We start from the raw sequence: 27,736 nt of genomic DNA on the forward strand, positions 1-27,736 counted from the left end.
TGACAGGTGAGAGGTAGAGGTACGGTAATTTGTGTGTGTGTGTGTGTGTGTGGGGGGGGGGGGGGGATGGAGTACAACAGATATGTCAAAGGGGTTAGTCGTGTATTGGCCAGGCGTTTAGCCAAAGCTTGCTGCTTTTTTTTATGATGGATGTGATGTGTGGACAGATTTAAGACCACCGTGATCATGGGGCACAGAAAGCACCACCTGCTGTCCTCAGGTGTGTGTGTGTGCACGTGCGTGCGTGCGTGTGTGTGTAACTTGGGGGTGATTTCAGGTTCTTTAAATCACTGCTCTGTTAAGGGCTGGTTATACTCTCTTTGTAGCCTGTCGCCTACAGATCAACGCAGACAGTTTTGATTTTCGCTCAATCACTATGTCTGCGCTATCCGTATCCGTCACAACGATAGGGGCAGCGAGATGATTGTTCAAACTGCCTTCAATACAAGGCGTAAACTAGACGTGTCTGTTGCTTTGTAGCTACAGAGCTACACAGACTCGACGACAATGAAAATGAAACATTTAATAAATGGCAGTTGCATTTTTGATCGCACTAGCAGCCACTGTGGTAGTTTGGAACAAGGAAGTGGCTCATTGTCGAGAACAGGTCGCAAGAAGCGGAATGTTTCCTCAGAAACACTGTTCAACTGTCCCGATATAACTTCAGCGTCGTAACTTACAAGTGCACATGTTGTCTTTGGTTCGTGTAAGTAAATGAAGCTACAAAGCACGGGCAACTTATTTAATGAACATCTATCAGTCCGTACTTCAAGCCCGGTGAAAGTTTGAACAAGGAAGTAGCTGTTTGTTCTCGAGCACTCTGCTCTGGTCGAGAGGACCAATCACACCGGCTCCTGCTGCCGTTATATGTGTAGCTGTCTGCGGGCAGTCACATTTTCAGGGGTGCACACATGTCACTGCGGAGGGGGGGAAAGTAACTGCGTGGCTGTCTGCGTCATCGCGCAGACAAGTTTGTTTCTGAGCATAAACCAGGCTTTACTGCTGTCACATAAGCCCCCACTCTTATGTAACCCCCATAGGAGACTGTACCTGACCTCACAATGTAGAGCAAGCATACTCTAATATGAATTTATAGTTTTATCTCACAATAATCTGGTGACATTTAGCTGATATCTTAACATCCTCCCTATACATTTTAATATTTTCGTGTGTCTGTCTGTCTGTCTGTCTGTCTGTCTGTCTGTCTGTCTGTCTGTCTGTCTTTGTTTGTCTGATGTCATGTGAATGTGGGGTGGGGTGGGTGTTATGTGTGTGTTTGTAATTATGTGTGTGACCGGATATGTATGTGTATGAATGTGTAATTGAGCGGATGTGTGTTAAAGAGTGTTTGTGTGCATGTGTGTGTATGTCTGCCTGTATGTGTGTGCGTGTGTGATCCATCTGAACAGGCCCCTCAGGCATGGCATTTCGGGGTGAAACAGAGTTCAGGCGCTGTGTGTGTGTGTGTGTGTGTGTGTGTGTGTGTGTGTGTGTGTGTGTGTGTGTGTGTGTGTGTGTGTGTGTGTGTGTGTGTGTGTGTGTGTGTGTGTGTGTGTGTGTGTGTGTGTGTGTGTGTGTGTTAGGGAGGATGTGCAACCTCTCGTTCACCTGCTGATCTAGCACTCTGCCAAAGCCCTCTGCCTTACTGCACTGATGCTCAACTCAGGCAGGTGTGTGTGTGTGTGTGCAAGTGTATTTGTGTGGAGGTTTGCGTGTTTGTGTGTTTGCGTGTGTGTAAGTTTGTAAGTCGATTGACCCTCGATTGTAAGTCGATTTGATTATAAAGCGTCTGCCAAATATAATGTCATTGTGTGTGTGTGTGTGTGTGTGTGTGTGTGTGTGTGTGTGTGTGTGTGTGTGTGTGTGTGTGTGTGTGTGTGTGTGTGTGTGTGTGTGTGTGTGTGTGTGTGTGTGTGTGTGTGTGTGTGTGTGTGTGCAGCTGATGCCATCGATATTGGCCTATATTCATAGAATTATGCTCTTGTAGGAAAGAAAAATGTCCATGGGTCGCATAGAAAAACGTGGTGGCCTAAAGTTTAAATTCTTGAACACTCATTACATTCATAATGTGAGTTACGTTTATCATTTGCCTAGTCATCAAGTAATGTTGTGTCTTTGGGTGTGTTGTGTTGTTTGTTTCTAGTGTTTGCCAGTTCGGAGCCCGTCCCTGGTTTCCAAGGAGACACCTTGCAGCTGGCCTTCATTGACCTGAGACAGGTATGTCATGTCAATGTTGCGTGCGTGCGTGTGTGCATGCGTGCGTGCGTACGTGCGTGCGTGCGTGCGTGCGTGTGCATGTCAGTCAGTCTTCAGACAGCCATTCATCATGCACAACCCATCAAAACTCCATCAACTCTCTATACACACACGCACGCACGCACACACACACACACACACATACACACTCACGACCTCATACGCAAACAACTATACATACAAATATACACAAAACTAAGAGTTCACATGCACACACACACAAACACACACACACTTGTAAATATGCTCTAATGGCCATACTCTGACCTGAGCTGACCTGCTTGTGTTTGTGTTTGCATGGGAACAGCACATCTTTGTGTGTGTGTGTGTGTGTGTGTGAAAGAGAGGGAGAGAGAGAGAGAGAGAGACTATGGGAGTGTGTGTGTGCTTTTATTTGTGTCTGTGAGTGAACTTTTGTGTGTGTGTGTGTGTGTGTGTGTGTGTGTGTGTGTGTGTGTGTGTGTGTGTGTGTGTGTGTGTGTGTGTGTGTGTGTGTGTGTGTGTGTGTGTGTGTGTGTGTTGTGCGTGGTTGTGCGCATGGTTTCCCTGTTGATCCCACGGCCACTGGGCGATTTGGAGCTGACTGGAGTCTGACCTCTTAAGCTGAGCCTGAGGTGCATGTTGGTACAGGATGCCACTGGGGCCGGGGTCAGAGAGCCAGAACACCAGACAACACACCACCACACGACAGGGGCCAGACAACCACACGGCAACAGACCACCACATGGCAACACACCACCACACGGCAACACACCACCACACGGCAGGGGCCAGACAACCACACGGCAACACACCAGCACACGACAACACGGCAACACACCAGCACACGGCAACACACCAGCACACGACAACACACCACCACACGACAGGGGCCTGAACAGCACACGACAACACACCACCACACGGCAACACACTACCACACAGCAACACACCACCACACGGCAACACACTACCACACGGCAACACACCACCACACGGCAACACACTACCACACAGCAACACACCACCACACGGCAACACACTACCACACGGCAACACACCTCCACACGGGGTCGGGGTCAGAGAGCCAGAGCACCACAACGCAGCGCACCATCACACAGCCTCAGAGCCAGCCGGCTGGCATCCCGCTTTTCAACACACACTCTACTCTCTATTACACACACACACATGCACACATGCACACACGTATTTGCCCATTGCTGGCCCCTCGTGTCTGTGGGTGCACACATTCCAACTCTGTTCCTCATATACAGGCAATAATACATTGACTTGTAAGCATTTCATACAACACTCAAAAAAATCCAGAAAAAAACGTGCTGCTGTTTGCATACATAAAAGTTTAAATACATTAAAACAGGCCCACAACTTCATATTTCTATATATTTTTATAGGTTTCTATAGAAATTATATAGTGCGTAATCAACACAAATGTGTTTCCCTTGTGTCACATGGTGTGATATGAACAGTCCTACTTTAGTGCTTCCGTAATGGATGCCATGTAGCAGATCTCGAAGGTGAAATGGTTGTAAACGTCCCTCCCAGCACATAATATAAATACAATACAAATACGATACCGACTGAGCTATCAAGTGTTTGTTGCAAAGTTAAAAGGCCCGAAACTTGGTCTTGTCTGGGTCTTGATCTCTTCTGAGTGTCCTCAGTTGCTCTTAAGAAACAGCTAGTCTGGAGGTTCCGTGAGGTGACAAAGAGGATTCCAGCGTAGTCATCTCACCAGATGGTCCTCCTCCCCCCCACCAGGCGCACCTTGACATCATGTATCATCTTGCACAGCCTACGGTAAATAAGTCGTCTGACCATAGTGATTTACCGTCGCCTCAAAAGATATCAAGTAACTTGGACGTCTGCCTGCCTTTTCTTGCATCTGTCTGTGCACAGCACAGCCCAGCTGCATTGATTTCCATCAGGAGAAAGCAATCTGAAATATCTTTGTTCCCGTCTGGGATCTCTCTGGCGTGGTGTGTGTCATCATGTTGGGTCTGCCACAAATAACTAAAATAAGAAAGATGAAGCACATTACCATTTCAATGAAACGAGAAAACCAGATCACTCCCAAAGCCCCCCCCCGGCTGAGGACATGCACAAGACAGAGGATCGTTTTGCATGTGTGCAGTCAAATTCTGTAGTCAGGCCATTTTTTTCCCTAGCCAGTCATTCCACATCCATGTTGGCTTGCTCAGCAGCACACAGAAACGGGATGGTCAGAAAAATGAAGCTACCTGCCCCACCTTGACGATCCTGACAGTCATTTTTGACTGACTTTTACTAGCCTTTGATCTTGCTGTCATTTTGCCCCTAAGAGGACGTTTGGCTTTGCTCAAAGTCTGAGTGCACTCTCTGTGACTGATGTGGGTTGAAAGCCGGTCGAGCCCCCAAATTAGTGTTTATCATTTGTGGTTGAACTCCTCCCCTCCCTCCTCCCCCTTCACCACTCCACCCCTTAATTGTGAAGTGTTTACAAGGTGTATTTGAGACGGCAATAAGTCTCACCCAGGATTAAATGAGTTGATACTGGTCTCATGCAAGCAGGGCCACTCCCAGGTCGTACTACCATTTTGGAAATAGTTTTATCGACCTGGTTAGATTGGATTGTGATGAATAAACCATTTGGGCATATTTGGTTGCATGAATGGGAAGGACTAGGTAGGATTAGACCGGCTGCCAAGTGCAAGTCAGTGGCTGCTGTCGGGAAGCATAAGGTGACATGTTGGGACTGGAGGGGGAGGGGTATTCCGTTCTGTGTGTTTTTATCTCTGTCTCATCTGAGCTACCAAATGACTGATACGCCATAATGGGCCCTGTTTGAAGTCTGACCTCAAAGGTGAGGTCAGAGGATCCATTCAAGCTGAACCATACTCGATGGGTGACACGAAACCAAGTCTCTCTCTTTTTCTCTCTTTTCTCTCTCGTTTTGTCTTCTCTTTTCTCTCTCTCTCTCTCTCTCTCTCTCTCTCTCTCTGTCTCTATCTCTCTCTCTCTCTCTCTCTCTCTCTCTCTCTCTCTCTCTCTCTCTCTCTCTCTCTCTCTCTCTGTCCATCTGTCTCTGTATCTGTGTCTGTACTCTGGATAAGACCGAAGGGTTCTGTGAAGAGTCGGTCCTGACTGCGAAGGTGACCAATGAACCCAGTGACCCTGCCAATCACCTGCGCTGCTAATGGAAGCCCATTGACCTGCTAGCTTCCCTTAGGTCCCTTTGTTGCTCAGCAACCTGATACACCTGTGGTGTGGTAGGCAGGCAGAGGTAGAGATCGATTTGAGATGGACTACACTTCAATTGTCTTCCTTTTGCTTATCTGTTGCCTAGTCTTACCATGCCTTTGTACTACTTTTGTACAGAGCAAAATTGAGCACTGGTTTCATTTGAAACGATGGGAGCTGATTTTACGTATAATCTTAACGTTCGATTGTACACTGGTGCCAAACTACCACCAGCTACACTACAAATCTCCACCCCACTAACTGATTAGCCAGGATAGAATGCATCCTGTAAAGTAGAGCCCAACAAAATCAGATCCAGACTATTCTTGTCGAAAAATGATAATTGAGGACTAAGGTCTGTGTTTATGTACTTTCACATGTCTCCTGATTGGCTCGTTTTTTACATTTGACCACAGTTTCTATTGTGGACGTCCAAAATGTAATTTAGGTGGAGTGCTAGAACAGCTTCTTATTTGCCTCTGCTGTGTGTGTATGTGCATTAGCTTTTTTGTATGAGCGTGTCTTGCACTAGGATCAGGCAGAGGCTCCAGTCTAGTATGATAAAGAAATGTCCTCATCATGCCTAAAGAATGGTCTATAATAGAGATGCGCCAATCAACTTTTTCTGGCCCGGTCACAGATTACCGATTGCCAAAATCATGATCTGCCGATCACATCAATTTTATTTTAACAGACTCTTAGGCCTAGTAGCCTAAACTCATTCTCAATATTAAAGTTTTATAAATTGAAGTATACCAATCATTATCATAATTTGCATGTTACCTATGTATCTAACATATGTCTTTCAAATTGGATATGTATTTGCCAATCTATCTTTGAGACTACAAATGTTGGTAACAGCTACAGTATTATTCAAAATAATATTAACCAAATGATTGCATAAAATGATTAAATTATTCAAGATTGAACTGAAACTAAAACATTAGAAATTCAAATAAGGGACGGGCACAGCGCTTCCATTCTGGGTACGCCGCCATATTGATAGCTAGTTGCTATGGTAAAGGGAGAGTGACTGCCTCCACCATGCATGCAGTTCTGGTCTCTAACATCGACAAGCCGGCTGTGTCCACAGTCAAGAATGTGTGCTACCCAAAGCACAGACACAGCACGCACTGAATACCTTCAACAACAAGCACCACACCACGATAACTTGACAATCAAGCAGTCTGGCTTCTGCATAAACCCGGCGTTCCCGAAGGTAGGCGCCTCACCTGATGGCCTAGTTAGCTGTGACTGCTGTGGACAAGGCTGCCTGGAAGTGAAATGCCCTGCTAAGCACAAACACAGCACTGTCCAGGAGGCTTGTGACGCAGACAAAGACTTGATGGCATTGTTCAGCTCAAACAAGGTCATAGGTACTACACACAAGTGCAGACACAGATGTTCGTGACAGGTGCAACCTACTGTGACTTGACGTTGCCTGTATCCTGCCAGATGTCAGCTTCTGGGAGTCCTGTCTGAGGAAGGCACAGGCATTTTTTCACAAAGTTTGCCTCCCCGAGCTCATCTGTGGGTATTAGACCAGAGACACCTCCACACCGGGATAGAGTGGAAAGTTATAGTTGACAGTCTTACAGCAGCAACCCATGCTAGCCGGCGACTCTTTGTTATGGAGGACATTTGTTCTCCATTGAGACGCCTCCAAGTTGGAAAACGGTCAAAAGATAATCCATTTGGGATTTTTTTCCCTGTCCCGTCACAGCTTGCGCTTCTACACCCTACGACACAGCAACGGGCGACCATAACGACAGCAGAGGTCAAATGAAACGGTAAAACACAAAGCAAACTACTAGCAGAATAAAGCAAGTCCTCACTGTAAACAATGGGCTGGCCCGCTTCCAAAATGTCTGCCGTGCAACGTGTGACGTCATGTGCCCGAAATTTATTGGGATAGCCTGCATTCACAGGAAAAAAACAAAAACGTGTATCACTTGAAAAAACAATAGGGTCCTACGCACCTTGGGTGCTCAGGCCCTAATGAACAGGCAACAGGCACCTTCAAAACACAGTGTGTCTGTGAGAAAAGCCCCTCCTCCCCTCTCGGTCACCATCAAACAATAACGTTGACGCTGACAACGTTAATTGAATTGCTTGTGCTTACCACTGTAAGGAGTCATTTGCAAATCACAAATTGTCAAATCACAGTCGTGTGGCTTAGTGAAACCAGGCCATAATGATGCAGATATGAATGCCGAAGATTAAGGGGGAATGTGTGTTAAGTTTAATAAAAATGTGTTGATTTTCAACTGTGTTCAGAGCCAGCACCCCTATTTTGATGTAAATGCCATACAAAAAAAGTTTTTAGGCAATATCGGCCAATCATAATCAGCAGCCGATCTCCACTCTATACCAAAACCAACACCTTTGAGGGCATCAGTATCACAGTGTTGAATTCATTCAGACCTAAAGGGTGTCCATTTTTACAGAAACATCAATGCTGTATCGGGGAAATAGGGATAGATGCATGTTGCAGCCAGTCTTATAGGTTGGTTGTGTTGTACAGCTGCTGCTCCCGGTCTTAACGAGTTAATGACTCAGGCCTCAGGCTTCTGTTTTTGCTCCCATCCCGATTTGCGTCATCTGCCCCTTTTTTAATGAGCCGCTGCCGAAAAAGACCTCGCCATCCAGATAAGGTGGGAGAAGGCTGAACGTTGACTGTTTATAACCTCATCAGCCACAGTGGTGGTGCGCTATTAAAACTCTTGTCAGATCTTCCATGAAAGCCAACTGCCCCTGGGGGTAGGTGAGCAGATTATAATTCAAGTACCATCAAAACGTGTTTGGCTGCAGACATACACACTTCTGAGACAATAGGTGTGTGTGTGTGTGTGTGTGTGTGTGTGTGTGTGTGTGTGTGTGTGTGTGTGTGTGTGTGTGTGTGTGTGTAAGTGTGTGTAAGTGTGTGTAAGTGTGTGTGTGTGTGTGTGTGTGTAAGTGTCTGTCTGCATTAATGGAACATTTCAGCATTTTGTCATGAAGTAAGCTTACTGTAAAGAACCTAATGGAACTCATGCTGCCGCTTGCCCCGGAATGCCAGACGGTATTCTGTTTTGGAATGTATCTTGGAATTGTCTCTTTGTACTGGATGGGCTAGGTTCTTTTGTTTTACATGCCTATTAATTTGCTACTTTTAATGTGTGCATGCAAAGATGAAAGAAGGGGTACTGTCGGGCTTTGAATTGTGTGTGTTTTGAGGTGGGGGAAGGGGGAGGTTTGTCTATCAGGGTCAAAAGGCAGGTCCCTGGGTGATTGACAGGCTACGAGCGGAGGTGAAGGTGGGGGGGAGGGGATGGTGTGGAGAGATGATGTGGGGGGGAGAAGAGGGAGGAGGAGAGGCTGGGGATCAGTAGTGTTAAGCCTGACTCCAGGTCATGACAAGCTGACAGCCCCAGCTACTGTGAAACAGGAGCAACCCTCCCCACCACCACCCTAGACTTCATCTCCATCTCTTTCCTACTCAAGCATGGCTCCTCCAGGAGACAGCCAGCTCCAGCCCCGTCCTCCTTGGCCATGCGGAGGAATGCAATTTAGAGGGGATTAGCACGGCAGCGAGGGCTGGGCTGACCGGGCCGTCAGCGGAGAGAGACAGAGCAGCGCGGCGTCAGAGCGAGATAGCGGCCGTGTAGCGATCATATCACCCGGAGACCTTTCATGGCCCCTCTTGGCCCCCTCTTCGCTCACCTGGGGTCACTTGCTACCTGGCGCAGCAGCAGCGAGACGGCGCGGCTGTTTACGCGGAACATTCTGGCATGTCTGAGGTCATCCGCGAGACGTTCGGCAAACATGGGCCTGTTGTGGTTGGAGACTGGGCCGCTGACAGCTTTTGCTGGGCCTAGGACAAAGTCATCTGAAAGGGCCCCCTACCTAATACATGCAATGTAAGGGGGATCCAATTCTGGGCCCCCTATCTCACTGGGCCCGGGACAACATACCCCTTTGTCATTGTCGTCCCTCCCCCTCCCCCCTGTCGGCGGGCCTGGTTGGAGATGATTGGCTAGCTGATCTGGCGGTTGGATACTTTAGGTGCTCTTCAGAATAATGGGATCCAAACCACTTTTCTGGCTGCCCCCCCCCCCCCCCCCCTTCAGAATGATGGGATCTAAGGATCTAAACCACTTTTCTTGCTGCATCCCCCCCACCCCCAACTCCTACTCTCTCCCTGTGCCCCCTCTTAATCCCCGAAGCACAGTTATGGGGTCTCCATTGTTGAGATACTTGCTTTGCAGTGAAAAGAGAAAGAGTTTTTAAAAAAAAAAGAAGACGGCAAGAAATCAGAACATCTATACACATGAGGTAACTTTTCACCTCTCTCCAACATTCACCCTCCAAGCAAACCGTGATGGATGCCATCAATAAGACCCACTTCACATCAGCCTATTAGAATGGTAGCACTCTTGCCTCAGACATTTGTCACACAAAGTAAGGTCTGTAAGGCGCACCAGTTTTCATTGTCCTGAAAACAGTCCAATGAATCAACCTAATGAAACAATCCAACAATTTGTTTGACCTACTGTAACACTATTTGGTTGGTAGGAGAAGGGCCCCGTTTCTCCTTCGGTTAAGGTAATGAAACACAGGGCCACATTTTGAGCAATGTTGCCAGGCAACAACATGATTGGCTCCTGCATTTCTGGTGGAATGATTAAAAATGTTGTTTGCTGCTGATCAAAGTTCTCTTGATAAAAGTGATTATAGTGATGAGCAGTCTCAACAACAATTTATTATTACCTCCGCCAACGAGGTCATGTTTTTGGTCGCGTTGGTTTGTTTGTCGGTCTGTCTGTTGGTCTGTCTGTTGGTTTGTCAGCAGGATAGCTCAAAAAGTTATGAACGGATTTTGACGAAATTTTGTGGAGTTTTTCGGAAATGACAAAAGGAACAAGTGATTACATTTTGGTGGTGCTTTCATCACAATTTTGACATTCCAGTTTCTCATTCCACAAAACAAAGCAGAAAGACTTGAAAAAAATTAGGGTGTAACATAGTCAAATGTTCAGCTTCCTTGGCGGAGGTCTGCGCTGTCTTTGAATGCATTTCTAGCTGTATCTTTGGCAAGAAACATGGCTCAAACAAGTTGCCCTTTGTATCATCACCATTCAGGTGCCTAAGGCAGAAACTTTAGGCAGGTAAGAGAGTAGGGCAGCAATAGGAGGCTGGCTGCTTTGAATTCCACTCAAATTCCACTCAAATGCCACTGTGCTGGAGCAATCAAGACGCTGAACACCAAACCACTCCTAATGAGCTGGGTGTCACTTCGCATGATAGATTAAGACGTCTGTGAATGGACAGCGTCCCATCTCCCTACCTTTTTTGATTTGACGTCTCAATTTTTTCTCCTCGCTCTTTTACTACCCTGTGTTTGTACCAAAGATGATTCAGGTTCAGCCAGTAGGATTCAGTGTGATTCGATCTGATTTCCGATTCGATCGAATTTCCGGGAGTTAATGTTATTAATAACTTTTTGAGCTATTTCCTTCATTTCATGACTGTGTAGAGAAGCAACATATTAAAACTAGTATTAAATCGATGTTACTGTAAACAGCAAATCTTACAAATATTACTGATGGCTGGAAGACTGATGAAAAGGCTAACCGCAGGGGAAATTAATAATAATAACAATAATAATAATAAATTATTATTATTTAAAAAAACGTTCTTCGGACGGATGAATCGCTAATCGGAAATTAATGTGCGAATCGATTTAAAATCGGAAAATCGATTTTTCAACACAGCTCTAATCCTAATTCAACTGTGTTGCTCATTTCGAACAAAACTCGACACTGGCTTGACTCCTCTCTAGGTTAACCCCTTATTTATTTATTTTTACCACGGGTGCCTGCAAAACAGCCCAATAACCACCACTGCACTGCCACAGGCCCAGGCCACCACACACACACACACACACACACACACACACACACACACACACACACACACACACACACACACACACACACACACACACACACACACACACACACCCTAATCAGCACCTCAGCCCACTAATCACCAGCGAGGACCTTATCAGCTCTCCTGCTTGGCTATTTCTAATGTGGTTAATGGCAGCTCCTGGGAGGTTGATGGGCCCCGCTTGACTGACTTGACTGGCCCGTGGTCACTCGTGAGTGGGGCTCCCATTGAATGGGCTTGTGTTAGCACAGTTAGCTCCTGCTGATATGTAGAGTGGCATTAGCCCCGTGCTTGCAGGTTACCCAGAGGTCACCAGGAGATTTCCCCAAAGCACCCGTTTGCATTTTAAGTTACCCCCTGGTCACAGAGTCCTCAGCGGAAGAGGAGCTCACCAACTGCCCCATAATCTTCACAGAAACACACTTGCATGCACTCACGCGCACACACGCAAACACACGCCTACACTAGAACACAACTGTTTCATACAAATACATACTGTACATGTTAATGCATACACACTGTCACACAGGCTATTACACATTACACATTACACACTATAACATATTCTCTCACACAGGCCCAGAATATGTACATCAGCTATTTTTCTTATGGCCTAGCAACTGCTGAAGTGTCCAACATTATAGTCAGTGTTGTTTAAAAAAAAACTCACACACAAACACACACTCAACTGAATTCATTGTGTACATGTGTGTGGGGGCACTTGTGCAAGAGAATGAGAGAGAGGTCACGTTATGCCACCCTGATTTAATTCCTCACCCCATCTTCACCTTCATCCCATTCAGATTTAGAAACTGATTCAACATGAGTGTTTACTTTCTGAAAGACCGTGACAATCCCATCTGTTTGTACAATTGTCACGCTCTTAAGCATTTTGTGTTTTCAGGGGTCAAATTCTAGTGGGTTTGTTTAGACACAATTAACCAAGATGCTTATATTAGCCTAACCAATTAGTGCTCATTTAAATTTCTCAATGAAAGTTTGCAGACACTGTATGTGTGAGGAGTCTGAGGAATTAATAGTTAGCAAAAGTTGCTGACACCTCTCTCCCTCTCCCTCTCTCCCTCTCTCCAGCTTCTGGACCTTTTCATGGTGTGGGACTGGTCCACGTACCTGGCTGACTATGGCCAGCCCACCTCCAAGTACCTGCGTGTCAACCCCTCCACAGCTCTGGCTCTCCTGGAGAAGTGAGTATCCGCAGCCCCTCTGTCCGTCTGTCTGTCTCCGCTGCACTCTGCCATATCAATACTGCCCATGCTGAAATAATAGTAATAAAGCATGCCGAACATTCCAGAAATGCTTGGTTTAGTGTCTTGCTTTTTACATAACACTTTTTTCTTAACACTGCGCACATTGAACTGATTTCCTCATTTGTTAACTTTTGTAAATGCTCGTGTGCATCCATATGGGTGTTGGTTCATAAAGTTCTAAATGCTGCACTGTATTACACTGTAACTCCATCTCTTGATCTTCCTTCAACCTTAGCCAAGGTTATGATGATGTGAATAGACTCTCAAGACCAAAAACTTTTCTTGTTTCTCCTCTTACTCTCCTCCTCCCGTCTTGCTTATACCAGAGTCAACAGGGGGTATGTATAGTATTCCAGCTATTCAGTCATCCCATCACAACCGAGCCAATCGCTATTTGTTGTAAATCTGTAGTCCTGTGCTCATGGTAACACTTAACTTGACGCTGGCGACATAGGTATGACATGACCGTGTCGTAATAGTACCATAACACAGTCAAGGACGGGTCATAAACATTATGTCAGTGTCCATAAACATTTCATGACTGTTCTCATTAAGTGACATTTGGTTATGGTAAAGACAGCCCTAGCAAGACAGCACCATGACCATAAAAAGTGGATGATATTGATAAAAATGTTTATGACTCATCCATGACTGTGGCATGCCACTGCTTTGACACGGTCATGTCCCGTGTATGACGCTGGCGTCCAGTTAAGTGTAACCCTAATCATCAGTGATGTCCACAGGAGCCTCACAGTTCATTCCCAGTGTTGTGCTGAAATCCCCTGCGTCCGTATTGTCTGTGTCTTTGGCCCATCATCCAAAGATGTCTACATTGTAGTCTCATGAGGACGTTATAAACATGACGTTGCACATTTTTATGAATATTTAATGATGCAACATTCACGTTTATGACCATTAATTGGCATTCAGTTTTTTATGATGGTAAGTTGATATTTCTTCCTAACATTGTAAAAAACAAATGACTCTCAAGGACAGCAGTCATAAATTGTTCATGACAAGTAGTGGCGTGTTTATGAGGCTCTCTTGTCACTGATATGTAGACACCTTTTTAGTGTTCGTGTATTTTTCTGTGATCACCCGTTTCAACATTTCATTTTTGTCTTGGGGCCTGTTCAATCGGAAGACTATGATGACTATAACAATAAAAGATATTTGAAGGCTGTCATTTTTGACATGAACATTTACAACTATAAGTGAAGTGAAAGCCCAACTTGGAAACTCCAACTCCCATTGTCATTGTGACACAGCACTACACAGCACACAAGTGAACAACGAAATTGCATTCACGCCTCACCCGTACAAGGGGGAAACCCCCAATGGCGCCCCAAGGGAGCAGTGCGGCGGCACAGTACCATGCTTAGGGTACCTCAGTCATGGAAGAGGATGGCGGAGAGCACTGGTTAATTACTCCCCCACCAACCTGGTGGGTCGGGAGTCAAACCGGCAACCTTTGGACTGTCCTCATGCCATCACGGCCCATAATGGAGGCATTCTACAAATACAGATGAATACATTTTTCTTTTTTTCTAACACACATAATTTACAATTTATTGGGCTTAGGGGGATATCCTCTTGTTTTTGAGGGGGTCCCCATGACAAACAGTATAGTACAATTTACAGAACACTGAAGACGACACTTACGCACATATTATACATTCACTTAGAGTCCCTCCCGCTCCCACCCCAATGTCACCACCAAAAAGCAGTGCATCATAACATGGCCGTGTTCGGCCTACACATTCACATAGGGCCCTCGGTACACTTGCTGCGAACCGTAAATTACGCGCATCACCACAAGCAACCGACTGCACATGCTTGCTTTAAAAGCAGTAGACCAACGCGCGAAATACTGGCGGTATCATCCAGGGGGCAGAGAGAGCAGCATTGCGTTCCAGAAATTGGGAACACAGACTTGTAAGGAAAAAAAAATAAAAATGACTCCCCGGGCAAGGAGACAATACTGCTACTGCTTTTACATTTGCACGCTCCTTTTTCAAGGTGCAAGGGGGGAAGAATGATCGCACAGGTTTGTAATTTCGGACAAGCTCAATGAGACACTCTTGAAAAGTTGCTGCCATTGTCGTTTTCACCAGAAACACTCGCATGGAACTGTGCAGTCTTTCTTGCGATCGCCTTCAGCAAGTTTTAAGATATCGCACCTAACGCACGCATTTGGCTGCAGTATCTAATGCGCATCAAATAGACATGAACTAAGCAAGTTAACACGCTCACAAATTGTGCCCGCGCACGCGTATCCTGCAGCAAGCATACCAAGGGCCTAACACGTTCAGTACAAACAAGTTTTGCCAAGAAGACGTACTTAGTGCATAAAATTCTGCAACTACTGAGGGATTCCAGTTTTCCAAGGAGAGTCACTCACTAAAATGAACGTTTGTCTGTTGCCATCATAGTTCAGGGTTGAACTTGGCTAACTAGTGAAGTTAAACAATGTCCTAACTGCAATCAATGCGACCGAATGTGCGAAAAAGAACCCATTTCATCACATCATTTTCTATTTGACTGTCTTAATTGAACTAAAATGGAGCAACATTTCGCCTTGCTGTACAAATCCAAATCCACTGAATAACTATGGAAATAAGCTGCTCCGCGTGATGAGATAGTCGCACAGCCGCAGTTCGCTGTTAGGACAAGATGTAATGAGTTCTATGAAATTGACATTACTCCCAGTATGTAGCTTACAACACCTGTCCTGCAGGTCTCCCATGTCCATTACGTTAACTCCAAATCTAACTCTCGTTTGCATGCTGTTTTCTATCATCCTATGCTAATTCTATCCCCCCCCCGCCCCCGCCTTCTCTCCTGCTCCCTCGTTTTACCTGCTCACCACAGAATGAAGGACACCAGTAAGAAGAACAACATCTTCTCCCAATTCCGCAAGAACGACCGGGACAAACAGAAGCTGATAGAAACGGTGGTCAAGCAGCTCCGGAGCCTGGTCAACGGGATGTCCCAGCACTCCTAGACACACACACACACACACACACACACACACACACACACACACACACACACACACACACACACAGTCACCCATCCTACCATCCGACCCACACAAACACACACAAGCTACGGTTCACCTGACTGGAACGAACTGATCGGTGAATGTGGAACCGGTGTCAAAGAGCGGATATGAAAGAAAACACCCAGAAAGAGACATTTTGGTTTGATGTAAAAACCTGAAAGCTGTCGAACTACACACGGTTAAAAAAAAAGAGATTTTTATTCATTTCATTAATTTTCCTCCGTATTGGAAGAAATTGTATTTTAATTTTATTTGTGTTATTGACTTGTTTTGTTTTGTTTATTGTACTCGTCTAATGATTGTATCACCACATTGGATGGTGTGTTGAAACAGAAGTGGAGATCCTTCAGAAGGGGAGTGATGAGGAGAAATGATGAAGTCCAGCTAGAGGAGACTGAGGTTCTCACTAAACTCCTTCTCTCTCTCTCTCTCTCTCTCTCTCTCTCTCTCTCTCTCTCTCTCTCTCTCTCTCTCTCTCTCTCTCTCTCTCTCTTTGTTATTCTCTCTTTCATTTCATCTCTCCATTTCTCTCTCTCTCACACACACACACACACACACACACACACACACACACACACACACACACACACACACACACAGATAAACATGCAGTACATGCACACCACACTCCTGATGTAGTTTTTCCATGTAAATATATTTCAGTATATATTTAACACTACAGCAGCTCTCTCCCTGCTAAACTGGCTTGAAACTAATTTGGCTTTGAAATGTCTGAGGAGCCAAAACAAAAAAGAAACGCATGAATATTTTTCTTTCTGTCCTGATTTTCTTTCTTTATTTATTTTCTTTTTTTTTGGTTATTCAAAAATTAGTAAATTAATTTGTCGTTTAACCCACATGTAATTCATCCCATGAGGAATCATTTGTGAAGGAAAAAGGAAGTCTATCTCATTTCACAACATGATGTTTTTAACATCTCAAAATTTTCCTTAGAATGGTATGTGTGCGTGCATGCGTGTGTGTGCGTGTGCATATGCGTGTGTGCGTGCTGCGTGCATGCAGGTTTGTTTGTGTTCGTGTGTGGGTGTGTGTTTTGTTTTGTTTGCCTCAGGGTAACTTGGTGTCTCTTTGGGTTGTGATGCTTTAGAAGCTGATGCTTGTGTGTATGGAAGAGGGTGACGAGCAATAACTGATCTTGTTGGGCTGTCTATCAAGCATCCATTTCGACGAGGGAAAGGAGAAGTTCTGCAAACGTTTTGTGATTGGTTGATTGTTTGACTGATTGATTCCTTTGGATCCTGCTCTGAATTGCTCTCTCTCTTCAGGCATTTTTTGCACTGAAATTATTTAAGTTTGATTTTTTTATTATTATTTTAATTTTAAATAGATGCTTGTGTAATTACAAAATGTCATTGTATATACCACCTATTTTGTTAAAAAAAGAAAAGAAAAAAGAATTGCAGAAGGATGTTAACCTCTGCAGCAATTTTAAGAGATGGAATATGTAAATGCATCTCCCCTTATGCTAAATATGTAAGTAGAGTTTGAAATTGTACTTAAAATTGAACAGACACAAGTTTACCATATGCAATGAAAAAAGGGGGTGGGGGGCACTAGACTTGCTCCCCCCTCTACTCCCCTCTGTCGTCTCTGCATAGCCGAAACAAATACGACTCTGCCATTCAGCATTTCAACATTCCTGTGTGAAGCAGCCAGCGATGTAAGTGCGCACCGGGGACATTTGAAAACGGCCACGGGGCCGTATTGCACCCTTGCCATGAACCTACAATAATCATCCCCGTCCCCTCCCTTCCCCTCTCCCGGGTCCCTCCTCCTTCCTCCCTCCCTCCCACTCCACTGACTGCTATCTTTCATCAAGATCCTCATCTGTTTTTATTTGTGTGCTATAATAAAATGTGATCACTTTATGGGTTTGCTCTTTGTCATCGTCGTGGTATTATCAGATGCCGCTGCCGCTCTCTGCACTCCTAACTTGCTAGAAAGGTGATGAACTACTAACACACACATAGAAGTGAACTTCCTGCACGTGCATAAAGCAATAACGCTGTAGGTCACCGCACGAGGAGATAAGTCATTTTCCCCCTTTTTATTTGATGTCATAAGCGCTCTGCGCACGGCACGTCTGTTTGACGCACCATTTTATTGGAGTAAGCTGTCATGCACAACAGGTTGGCGTGCATCACTGTATGTATAAACTGCTTGTCTCCTCTACATATTCCTCTCAAACACTGAAAAGTGCGATAAATCAAAAGTTAAAGTTCGCCCGTAATAAACATTTAAAACCCCATATGCGCCCCTGTGTGCACTATTTGGTGATGCAGGTGAATATCGAAAAAATCAATAGCACCGTGCATACATAGGTCTAAAATGGTTTTAGCAATAATTATAGAAAATAATAAATAAATAAACTCCGTTTTTAAGTAAGTATTGATTCCCAAGTCCCACACACATTCCATTGCAGCGCGGACCTCTGGGTTGCCGATTCTAATGGGGCAATCTGCCGTTATTGTCCAATGAGCAGATGGCTCTAATCAGCGAGACATGAGATAAAGAATATGAACTGCAATCATCTGTGTTCCACGAAAGGAGCGGAAGTCGTGCGTAAAAATGACTCAATGGTGTCCGTGTGTGTGTGCGCGCGCTGCCTTTGCACTTGTCTGTCGGTGTGTGAATGAATTTGCCCATTCAATCTTTAATAACTCCAGACCGCCCTGTCCCTCTCAATTTCCCAGTCACAAAGAGTGGCAACAAACTTGACTACGACCCTAACGAGCCCTCATCCCCCAAAACACCATACGTCATCGCCGAAGGTGGATCATAAATGCCAGCTTATTTATAAAGAGCAGTTAGGATCATGACCCCTGTGTCTCTGTCGAAAGACAGCCAGATGAATATTGTTTGCGGAAAAAGTCGTCAATACATCGTAAGTCAATGCTGTCGAGTTTTTTTGCAGGTTGGATAATAAAATATGTGCACACAAAGGTGCTACATTTGGAGAGTACGTGACACATGGTTTTACCAGAAATGTACGCTGTTGCTTTTTTGACGGTGATAACCATTTTGCAATGTATGATATCTACAGGCATTGTAAGGTCAACGTGAGAGGTTCTGAGCCAACTGCCTAGTGTCTATCTGCCATCTGCACCAAACTAAGGATATCGGGCACCAATTTTAGCCTAATTCTGCGCTGTTGGAACCTCGATGATGAACCTGCTCGAATTTGGAAACTTGGCGTTCTTGGCCACCGCAATTGCATCTCTTCTGTCGGTCGTACTTCTTGTGGCGATAACGCAGCAGCTCTGGACGCTCCGGTGGTCCATCACCAGGGATAGAGAATGCGACCTGCCCCTCCCGAAGGGCTCTATGGGGTGGCCGGTAGTCGGGGAAACACTCTACTGGCTTTTCCAGGTACGGTTCCTTCGTGCGTAAAAGTAAGAGTGCAGTAGCCTAGCGCATGTGTTATATTTTCTAAAGTGGTTTGCGCAGTCAAGGATGTGACTTGGCAGTGGTGTCCTGCGAAGCAAGGAGCCAACTGTCAATTTATCAGCTGTCATGTTCCGAAGAATTGGAAAGACTTCAGGGAAGAGGCGCTCGTATGTTATCGAATTCTCCATGCGCGCACGCCTGGTTTTTGTGCTTGTGTGGTGATGGTGTTGCAGCTGCAGGACGATTTTGATAGTACTTGCCTTTTTCTCTACAGGGTTCAAATTTTCACGTTTCCCGGCGTGAAAAGTACGGCAGTGTTTTCAAAACTCATCTTCTCGGAAAACCGGTTATTCGGGTAACCGGGGCAGAGAACATTCGGAAGATATTGATGGGCGAGCACAGTTTGGTGTGCACGCAATGGCCACAAAGCACGCGCATCATCTTGGGACCAAACAGTTTGGCCAACTCAGTCGGGGAGCTGCACAAGCGAAAACGAAAGGTGAGAAATAAGTTGCAGATATTCAAATATAGCATTTCATTTGCTTTTAGTCGTGAGCCTACTAATGTGTGGAGTGAAACGCATTTTTTTCTGCTTAGATTCTCACGCCAGCATTCAGCCATGTCGCATTCGAAACCTATATCCCGCGCATACAAGATGCCATCAAGAAAGAGATAGCCAAGTGGTGCTCTGAGCCCGGATCTGTTGATGTCTATGCCGCTACAAAAGCGCTCACCTTCCGCATAGCGCTGCAGGTGCTTCTGGGGTTGGATGCTGCAGACGCGCAAATGGATTATCTTTCTAGAACATTTGAGCAACTGACAGACAACCTCTTCTCGCTGCCCATTGATGTATCTTTCAGTGGCCTCCGAAAAGTAAGTGAAGTCTTTTACCAACTGGAGGCGTGATTTCCTTTTAAGTACAATCAATAGGCCTGTTGTTTTGTTTATCCTGATACAGTGGCTTGATGTTTTTAGGGTATAAAAGCCAGAGACATCCTCCATAACTTCATGGAGAAAATGATTGAGGAAAAGCTTCAGAAACAATGGGATGGGTACAACGACGCATTCGATTACATTTTGAATAGTGCCAAAGAAAATCGCTACGATGTCACTCTTCAAGACCTGAAGGTATGTGCTTTACCCGGTTTGTTACAATTGACTTAATTAATTAATGGATGCGTAAGACCGACCCCGTTTTTACTGTTAGTTGGCCAATTCTCTCTCTCTCTCTCTCTCTCTCTCTCTCTCTCTCTCTCTCTCTCTCTCTCTCTCTCTCTCTCTCTCTCTCTCTCTCTCTCTCTCTCTCTCTCTCTCTCTCTCTAGGAGACAGCAATAGAACTCATTTTCGCAGCGCATGCCACCACGGCCAGTGCATCCACATCCCTCATCCTCCTCCTGCTGCTGAACCCCGCGGTAGCTCAGAAAGCCCGGGCGGAGCTGGAGACTCTGGAAGTTGGGCACATCACCGGTCCAAACCAACTCTCCCGGTTAGGTGATGCATTAGAGTCCGTTTCGGCCGAGCATCACAACGTTAGTCCTACCGACCAGCTGTACAACGGCAAGGATCAGCCTCGCTATCATCTGCACTACCTGACTTTGGAGAGACTAAGCCGAATGCGATACTTAGACTGTGTCGTGAAAGAGGTCCTTCGACTTTTCCCACCGGTGTCGGGCGGATACAGAACAGTCCTGAAGACGTTTGAGTTGGATGTAAGTATGAGGAAATATGTCTGTTAAAACACTAATAAACCGGCATACAATTGTTGAATGACTTTTCTAGAGCATGAAGACGATTCTGAGTGTTTGTAAGTAATGAGTATTTATTACTGTTGCTATGGGATGGGCAAGTCTACGTGGTAGCTCATGGAGCCCAAAAGGCGCTGGCCACACACGTTTCTCACTACCTTTTTTCGTGTTGACCTCCCTTATAAGTCAATATGTAAGGAGTAATTCAAGGGCAATCTTGAAAATCTGTGCAGTGATCCTTTCTACTACATTACTTGATTAGGGGGTGTAATTGTGCCTTATCCTCACTATAAGATTGACATCAACCATGCAGCTACAGAGGAGGCAAATTAATCTGAAACTAATTAATTCCCCCCACCCCCAGATGTGTTATTGACAACTAATGAATATCAGTGATATTGATGTGTGTTTTGTACACAAACCAGGGTGGCATGTGTGCATACTGCTAGGGGCATCTAATGAAATGTTCATGCCTTCAAACAGATCAATTGGTTAGAGGTCAGCCTGTCAATTGGCCTTTATAATCATCCTGGTTACTGCCACCCCTAACCATGTGTAGCGCATGCGCATCCTCATGTCCTGTGCATCCAACACTGGGCGACAAGGGGTGGTGCTGTGGTGCAGTGGCCAGTGCTCAGTACCGATACCAGAAAGGGTGGGGTCCCCTATTTGAAGCCAGCCAGCGGTCATTTGCCAATTATAACCCCCCGCCCCCGCCCCTGTCTCTGTCTCTCCCTCTCTCTGTCTCTCTCTGCCAATTTCAAGTTTGCTTTCCATTGTCTACTCCTATAGTTGCTTCTACTCTCCCAAGTGTTGAATTAACACGTCATAATGATTGTATGTTGTCGCCCCTAGGGATGCCAGATTCCAAAGGGCTGGAGCGTGATGTACAGCATCCGCGACACGCACGAGACGGCGCCCGTGTACCAGCGCCCCGACACCTTTGAACCCGAGCGCTTTGGAGTCGAGCGGGACGAGGCCGCCAAGGGCCGCTTCCACTACGTGCCCTTCGGGGCCGGCGTCCGGGGTTGCGTCGGCAAGGAGCTGGCTCAGGTCATCATCAAGACGCTGGCGGCGGAGCTGCTGGTCACCGTCGAGTGGAGCCTGGCCACCAAGAAGCCTCCGCGCATGCAGACGGTGCCCGTGGTACACCCCATCAACGGGCTCCACGTCCACTTCAACCACAAGCACCCCTGAGGCCCTGCACACTTTATACGCTGACACATATGTCTGTAAAGATTGTAATTGATCGAGGCTATGTTGTCCAAACGGGTTTAGCTGTAAGCAGTTGAACTTATTAAGCTCAAAGGAGAGGTGCAGACGGTGCCCGGCAACAGGCTTAATGTCCACTTCAACCACAAGCACCCCTGAGGCCATGCACACACAACATGCATTATAGGGTCAATGTTTGTGAAGATGGTCATCAACCAGGTAAAGTCATCCAAAAGGGTTTAGTGGTAGGCAGGGCTCTAAATGAATTTAAAAACTACCTGGCCATAATTGCTAGTAGATGCTAATCTTACTAGCCAAACAAACAAACACTAATGGGTCAAAGTGGCGAGTACGTTTTTTTTCTAGAAAGTCTGTTCTACTTGCCAAACTGAAATTTCATCAGCATTTGGTCGGTTGGCTGGTATTTAATTTAGAGCCCTGGTGATATGTAACTACAAGCCATTGTTATTAACCCATTGATGCTGGATGCTATGTTTTGACCCAGGAGCCATTATTAACCCATTGAGGCTGGATGCTATGTTTTGACCCAGGAGCCATTATTAACCCATTGAGGCTGGATGCTATGTTTTGACCCAGGCGCCTGAAGCTGCATGGACGCCGTATTCAGGCCCAGGTTCAGGAGATTTGAGATTTTTTAAATTAAAAATGTGGGAATGTTAGAACTGAATGAACAAATTTTTAGGCAAGGCGAGCTTTTAAGTGCAAATTATTTTGTGTTTTTTTTATGTGCTTCGCAGGCTGAGATATTAAGGTTTTTATATGCTGTGGGCACCTTCTCCGAAAAAGGGCTTATGCATTTAGAATGCTTTTTTGCAGGCATCAATGGGTTAAGCTCCAAGATTGAGTGAAGTTGCTCAATCTCCAGAAAGAAGTTCAGCTGCTGGAGCTCCGACAAGAGGTCCAGATGCTGCCTAAACCCTTTTGGACATTACATTATATAGGCTCATACTCGTATGTGTTGTTCACCCTGCCAATGCCAACAAGCACCCCACATGCCGCACACACAACATTCTTGCTTCAATGGCCACGTTCACATGATGTTTTTAATTCCGAATGAATAATTCAGAACTCAATAGTTCCGTGACTTTTACATTGCACCTCCATTTTTTAAAATTCTGAATTGTGAAGCGATTACATGATGTTTTCAAAGCGGAATTAAATTTATGCGGAATTAAATTTAGTTAATTCTGAATGAAATGTGTCATGTAAACGAGGCCATTGTTTGAGAAGGATCTCCTTCAGTCAGGTCACCTTGGCCAAGAGGGTTTCATTGTCAAGGGTTGCCATGTTATCCAAAGGATTTGTAGTTGTCTTACTACTCTAGAAAGGTCAGTGAAGAAAAGGTCCAGTTGCTTACGACTAAACCTGTTGAACATTACAGACTCATTATAGGACATCTTTGTATGTGTTCAGGAGTGCTTCTTTTCTGCTGGTTCCAACCTCACAGTATCTGTTGATTGAGGCAGCTGGAGTCTGTCACCAGGCCTGTGGACAGAGGGGGACAAATGGGTATGGTGTTCCGGGTCCAGAGAGATAGGGGGCCCAGACTTGGGTCCCCATTACATTGCATGTATTGGGTAGGGGGCCCTTTCAGATGACTTTGTCCTGGGCCCAGAAAAAGCTGCCTGAGGCTGACTGACAATAGCACAGGCTTTTCTCCATGCACAGTCAGCTCAACTTAACACACTAGGCATGGTGGTGGATTTAGCCCCAGGCAAGTCAGTGTCTCTTAAGACTCATCTAAGAATTGACATAGCTGTGTGTGTGTGTGTGTGTGTACGTGTGCGTGTGTGCGTGCGTGTGGGTAGGGGGTGGGTTTTAATAAGAGCAGACATAAAGAATAGAGGCAAGGAATAAGAATGTGACATTGCAATTAAAAAACACTAATGACCTGACACGGTTTGCTCTATCTACTGAAAGCTCTTTCTTTTTTTCCCATAAGGTGTGGGCCGTGTGTATTTGTATATATGTATATGTTTGTATTCATTTGTAAACTCAGAGTTGTATATGTATACATTTTTAAAGCAAGACTTTTTTATTCCACTAAAATCCAAGAGTATGTTTAGACAATAAAGATGATTGAACATATAGCTATATTTTCTGCAGTAATATACATTAGTATAACTGTCCTGCACTGTTAATCATTTCAGTCCAGCAGATGTATGAGGTTTTGGCCTAGCCTGCTTGCAGCTTTTCTATGGTGTGGCTTTTCAAGTGAGGTTTTTGGGTCAATTACGCGTGAATAAATGATGACAGAAGCAAAAACAAACAAATCCATTTGGTGTCAACTTAATTAAGTGATTTAGTTGTCCATTACTCGTTGGGGTTAACAAGTTATGACAGAGCACAACAACACAAATCAATTTCACGTTCCGTGATATGATGATGTGTCGTGGTTAGGCTATTGCAGGCGCCTTTGACTGACAGGTAAGTAAACTAAATGCTTTCCATGAATGAGCGACACGTCATTCTTCAACGATTTGCATGTCAGTTTTATTGCTCCAGAAAACACAAGGCTCTTAGCCAAGCTTTTTTTTTTCTTTTACACAGAATCGCGGCGCCCTTTCCTTTTCCGGTGTCTTTCATTGAGGCAATTCTGAACATAGAGATGTCTATGATTCTGAACACTCGCAGGTGACAACTGCCACACTCTAACCGAGTTCCTTTCTCTGGGTGTCTGTAATGACACCAGCATATGGTTATTCTTCACTTCATAAGAGAAAAAAAGATGTGTAGTTACATTCAACCATATAAACAGTGTTGTCTTTCGCGATAGACCATTAATATTTACGCACAATAACAATAGGCCTACTTCCCTCCCATTCTTCCTCGAGCTTCATTTCGATTGGCTAAAGTTTCTTTATGGCTGTCCACGAGGTGTTGGAGGTGTTGTTTATATAGGCTACCATGCGAGTCGACGTTGACAGAGATGAACATAGACTTGTTTAACATCACTGGGGGATGAATGAATGTGACTAAAATGGAGCTAAAACCAGAAATGTTATCTTTGTTCGGCACTAAAGGAGGATACTGCTTTCTAACGCCAGGGATAGGCGAACGAAAAGAGGTATGATGATGACTACTCCACACACAGAGAGACCCCAGAGTGACTGGAAACCCCAGGAAAGGGTTACACACCGTCACCTACCTAGGGACTGAGCGCGTTGACCCTCCCATGAACCGCTCTTCTCCACCCTCCTGACCCCCTCCCGTGGAGCCAGCAGTTCAGACTTCGTACACAGGGGCTATGTGTCATGTAAACTCATAAATCAGACCCGTCCGCGCCATATCTCCATTTAAATACGCCGCTCGGTCGTGCCACGCGTCGCAGTGGGTGAACTAACAAACTAAATATGTTTGATTTAGAAGTGGTACAAAAGATGAAAAATACACCGGAGAACTTAGCGTGATCTTCTGGGAAGCCATTAGAACGCGCGTTTGTGGTGACTCAGTTCAATTGTTTGCTATCCAGGAATTATGTTTAACGTTTTATATGTGTTGTGATGGAAAAGAAAAATATTCAAAGCGCCCCGGTCAAACAACTCCAATTAAAGGTTCATTTTCACACAAGTGAAGCGGGCTGTTTAATCACTTGACCCAATTACCAGATTACTCTATGTGCTTTTAATTACCTCTTTTATTTGATTTGTGTGATTGACAGCCAGTGAATGGATCACAGTTGGGATAATAAAGCCTCGTTGCTGTAATTGCTGCTGCCTCTCGGGCTCCCGTATCTCGTTATTTGATGGACAGTGAACTTGGCGAGCTTTGCGCGAGAGTTCACCGAGATGTCAGGGTCCGTGTTGTAGGTCACGCGCGGGTCAGCGCTTGGGAACGTGGGGAAGCGAAGAGCGCCTGCACAAGCAAACCTCGCTCGTTCCAGCGCGATAATGCTAACGACGCGCGCGCATCCTCTCGCGCTCTCCCTCTCTCACAGAAGTCTCACAGAAGGGAAAAAAGACATTTCTATGACAAGAAAAATGTGAACGCGTCCTCATCCACTACTTCGGTGGTGAATTGAAAGAATGGAGATTCCCTATAGCCTATCACATAATAGCAAATGTATGTGTGGTTAAAGTTTGACCGATTTTTGTTTTATTAATTCACTGCAATGTAAGGCTGAAAAAGGTGTACTATTGTAATTCCGCATATCGTGTTTGTATCATGTGCACTAGCCTATTGTATTATAGAAGGATGCGCGTTATAACAGGTTTATTGCTACTTGGCAATACATCTGGCTTGAAAGGTCAACTTGCCCGGGAGAATGAACATTTATTTATTTATATGGTATGTTTACGCATTTGCTCTAAGAAAATAATGTTATTTCCTACCACAACCACGTGAATGGGAGAATCCGGTTATAATAACAATTGATCCAACAATTCTGTCAGCCTCCACGATGGTGTGGGCGCGTATTAAATAGCCTACTTAAATGTTTATTTGCTTACAGTGAGAATGAACTACACTTGAACTTCAGGACAGGTAGCGTCTGTGGGGAGTGCGTTTAATTAGTCCAGCTATTTTACATTGTTACGATTACCGGCCGGGGGAGATGAAGCCCCTAATTACATAAATTCACCTAGATAGAGGAGTTTGACGGCTCACCCTGGGTCGGCGATTGGATGGGGTTCACCAATTGTTAACAGGCAAATAGGTGCTTCAGAGCGGTGCGTAAAAATATGATGCCGTCAGTGGCATTACATGAATGAATGCCAGTGAAGCCCGCTCAACGTGGATGTCAAATGCATGACTTCTTTCTGTCCTCGCCCGTGGTCCCCACAAAGAATCAAGGGTGAAACACAGGGCAAGCGCTCCGGCAGCAAAGTGGGACACATCAAAGAATGAGAAACGGGAAATCCATAATGCGTTGCTGTAAAATTTGGAGCCATTCTGTCTCTTCCTTGACTGACTGCCCGGCCTGCCCTTTTTCCACGTTATGGCTGTCGTAAAAAAGTAATTCTGAATGCGGTGGGTGGGTCACGGTGTTTACTTCTGGTGTACCGGTAACCTTGCTTCGCTCTGTCACTTCTTTCGCTGACCCAAGTTTGAACCCGCCGCGAGCTAGCTATCATATTTTTTATGTCAGCGCAGTCCCTTCACGCTCTGCTCTGCAGTCATTAGTGGCATGGCAGAGGCAGTAAAAGCGCGAGGTAGTTGGGGACGAGGGTAAAGTCTGGGATTTGATTAGAAACACTTAAAGTGCATCGCTTGTCACTGCATGGCCAAATAATGTCTTGTATCGCGTAATAAGTTGTAGAACTTTTCCCACGGGCATAAACTTCTTTAAAAAATATTTCAAGTCGGCTAGTTAAAAACCCCTACACACAGATTCGTGCCTCCCATGTAATTTGAATAGCCGACTGACTTTTTCAGGGCTGGTGGATTAACCAGGGATTATGTTTTGAGGTAAAGGGATGATTTAAATAGTTTAAAAGCAACTCAATTAAAACCCGCCCAAACACTGCAGACAGTGCTTAAGTCTGCGTAATGAGTGTAAACTACCGAATATTGGTGACAAAGAACCTCAGCTGCTTCCCATTGTGTCGCGGAATTAACACCTTTTCAAAGTTAAATCCTCGGATTGTCTAAGTTTCAACAGGAGGTAGTATTAAAA

General features: G+C 45.2%; 2 protein-coding genes across 5 annotated transcripts in view; both read left to right on the forward strand.

Moving 5' to 3' along the window:
* Positions 1-17,624, forward strand: part of exoc6 (exocyst complex component 6) — a 107,041-nt gene extending 89,417 nt beyond the window's left edge. For all 4 annotated transcript variants that reach the window (XM_063221902.1, XM_063221904.1, XM_063221903.1 and 1 more), the window contains 3 exons: positions 2,144-2,217; positions 12,496-12,608; positions 15,543-17,624. In XM_063221902.1, the coding sequence (XP_063077972.1) occupies positions 2,144-2,217; positions 12,496-12,608; positions 15,543-15,675 (320 nt within the window). In that variant the 3' untranslated portion in view covers positions 15,676-17,624. The remainder of the gene's footprint in view (positions 1-2,143; positions 2,218-12,495; positions 12,609-15,542) is intronic.
* A 1,294-nt stretch (positions 17,625-18,918) lies between these two features.
* LOC134467284 (cytochrome P450 26B1-like) lies at positions 18,919-22,349 on the forward strand. The gene is made up of 6 exons (XM_063221185.1): positions 18,919-19,125; positions 19,418-19,642; positions 19,741-20,016; positions 20,119-20,271; positions 20,467-20,853; positions 21,745-22,349. Exons 1-6 carry the CDS (start codon positions 18,919-18,921, stop codon positions 22,084-22,086), a joined length of 1,590 nt encoding a protein of 529 aa, XP_063077255.1. The 3' UTR covers positions 22,087-22,349.
* The last annotated feature ends 5,387 nt before the right edge of the window (positions 22,350-27,736 follow it).

Source organism: Engraulis encrasicolus, chromosome 17 (genome assembly GCF_034702125.1).
Source record: "Engraulis encrasicolus isolate BLACKSEA-1 chromosome 17, IST_EnEncr_1.0, whole genome shotgun sequence".
Lineage (NCBI taxonomy): Eukaryota > Metazoa > Chordata > Actinopteri > Clupeiformes > Engraulidae > Engraulis > Engraulis encrasicolus.

What these genes read in the sequence shown, in the direction of transcription:
- LOC134467284 (XM_063221185.1), top strand. Translation starts at nt 18,919, where the DNA reads ATGATGAACCTGCTCGAATTTGGAAACTTGGCGTTCTTGGCCACCGCA. An exon ending in TGCACAAGCGAAAACGAAAG is followed by an intron (nt 19,643 to 19,740) that starts GTGAGAAATAAG and finishes TTTTCTGCTTAG; the next exon opens with ATTCTCACGCCAGCATTCAG. An exon ending in TGAAGACGTTTGAGTTGGAT is followed by an intron (nt 20,854 to 21,744) that starts GTAAGTATGAGG and finishes TGTCGCCCCTAG; the next exon opens with GGATGCCAGATTCCAAAGGG.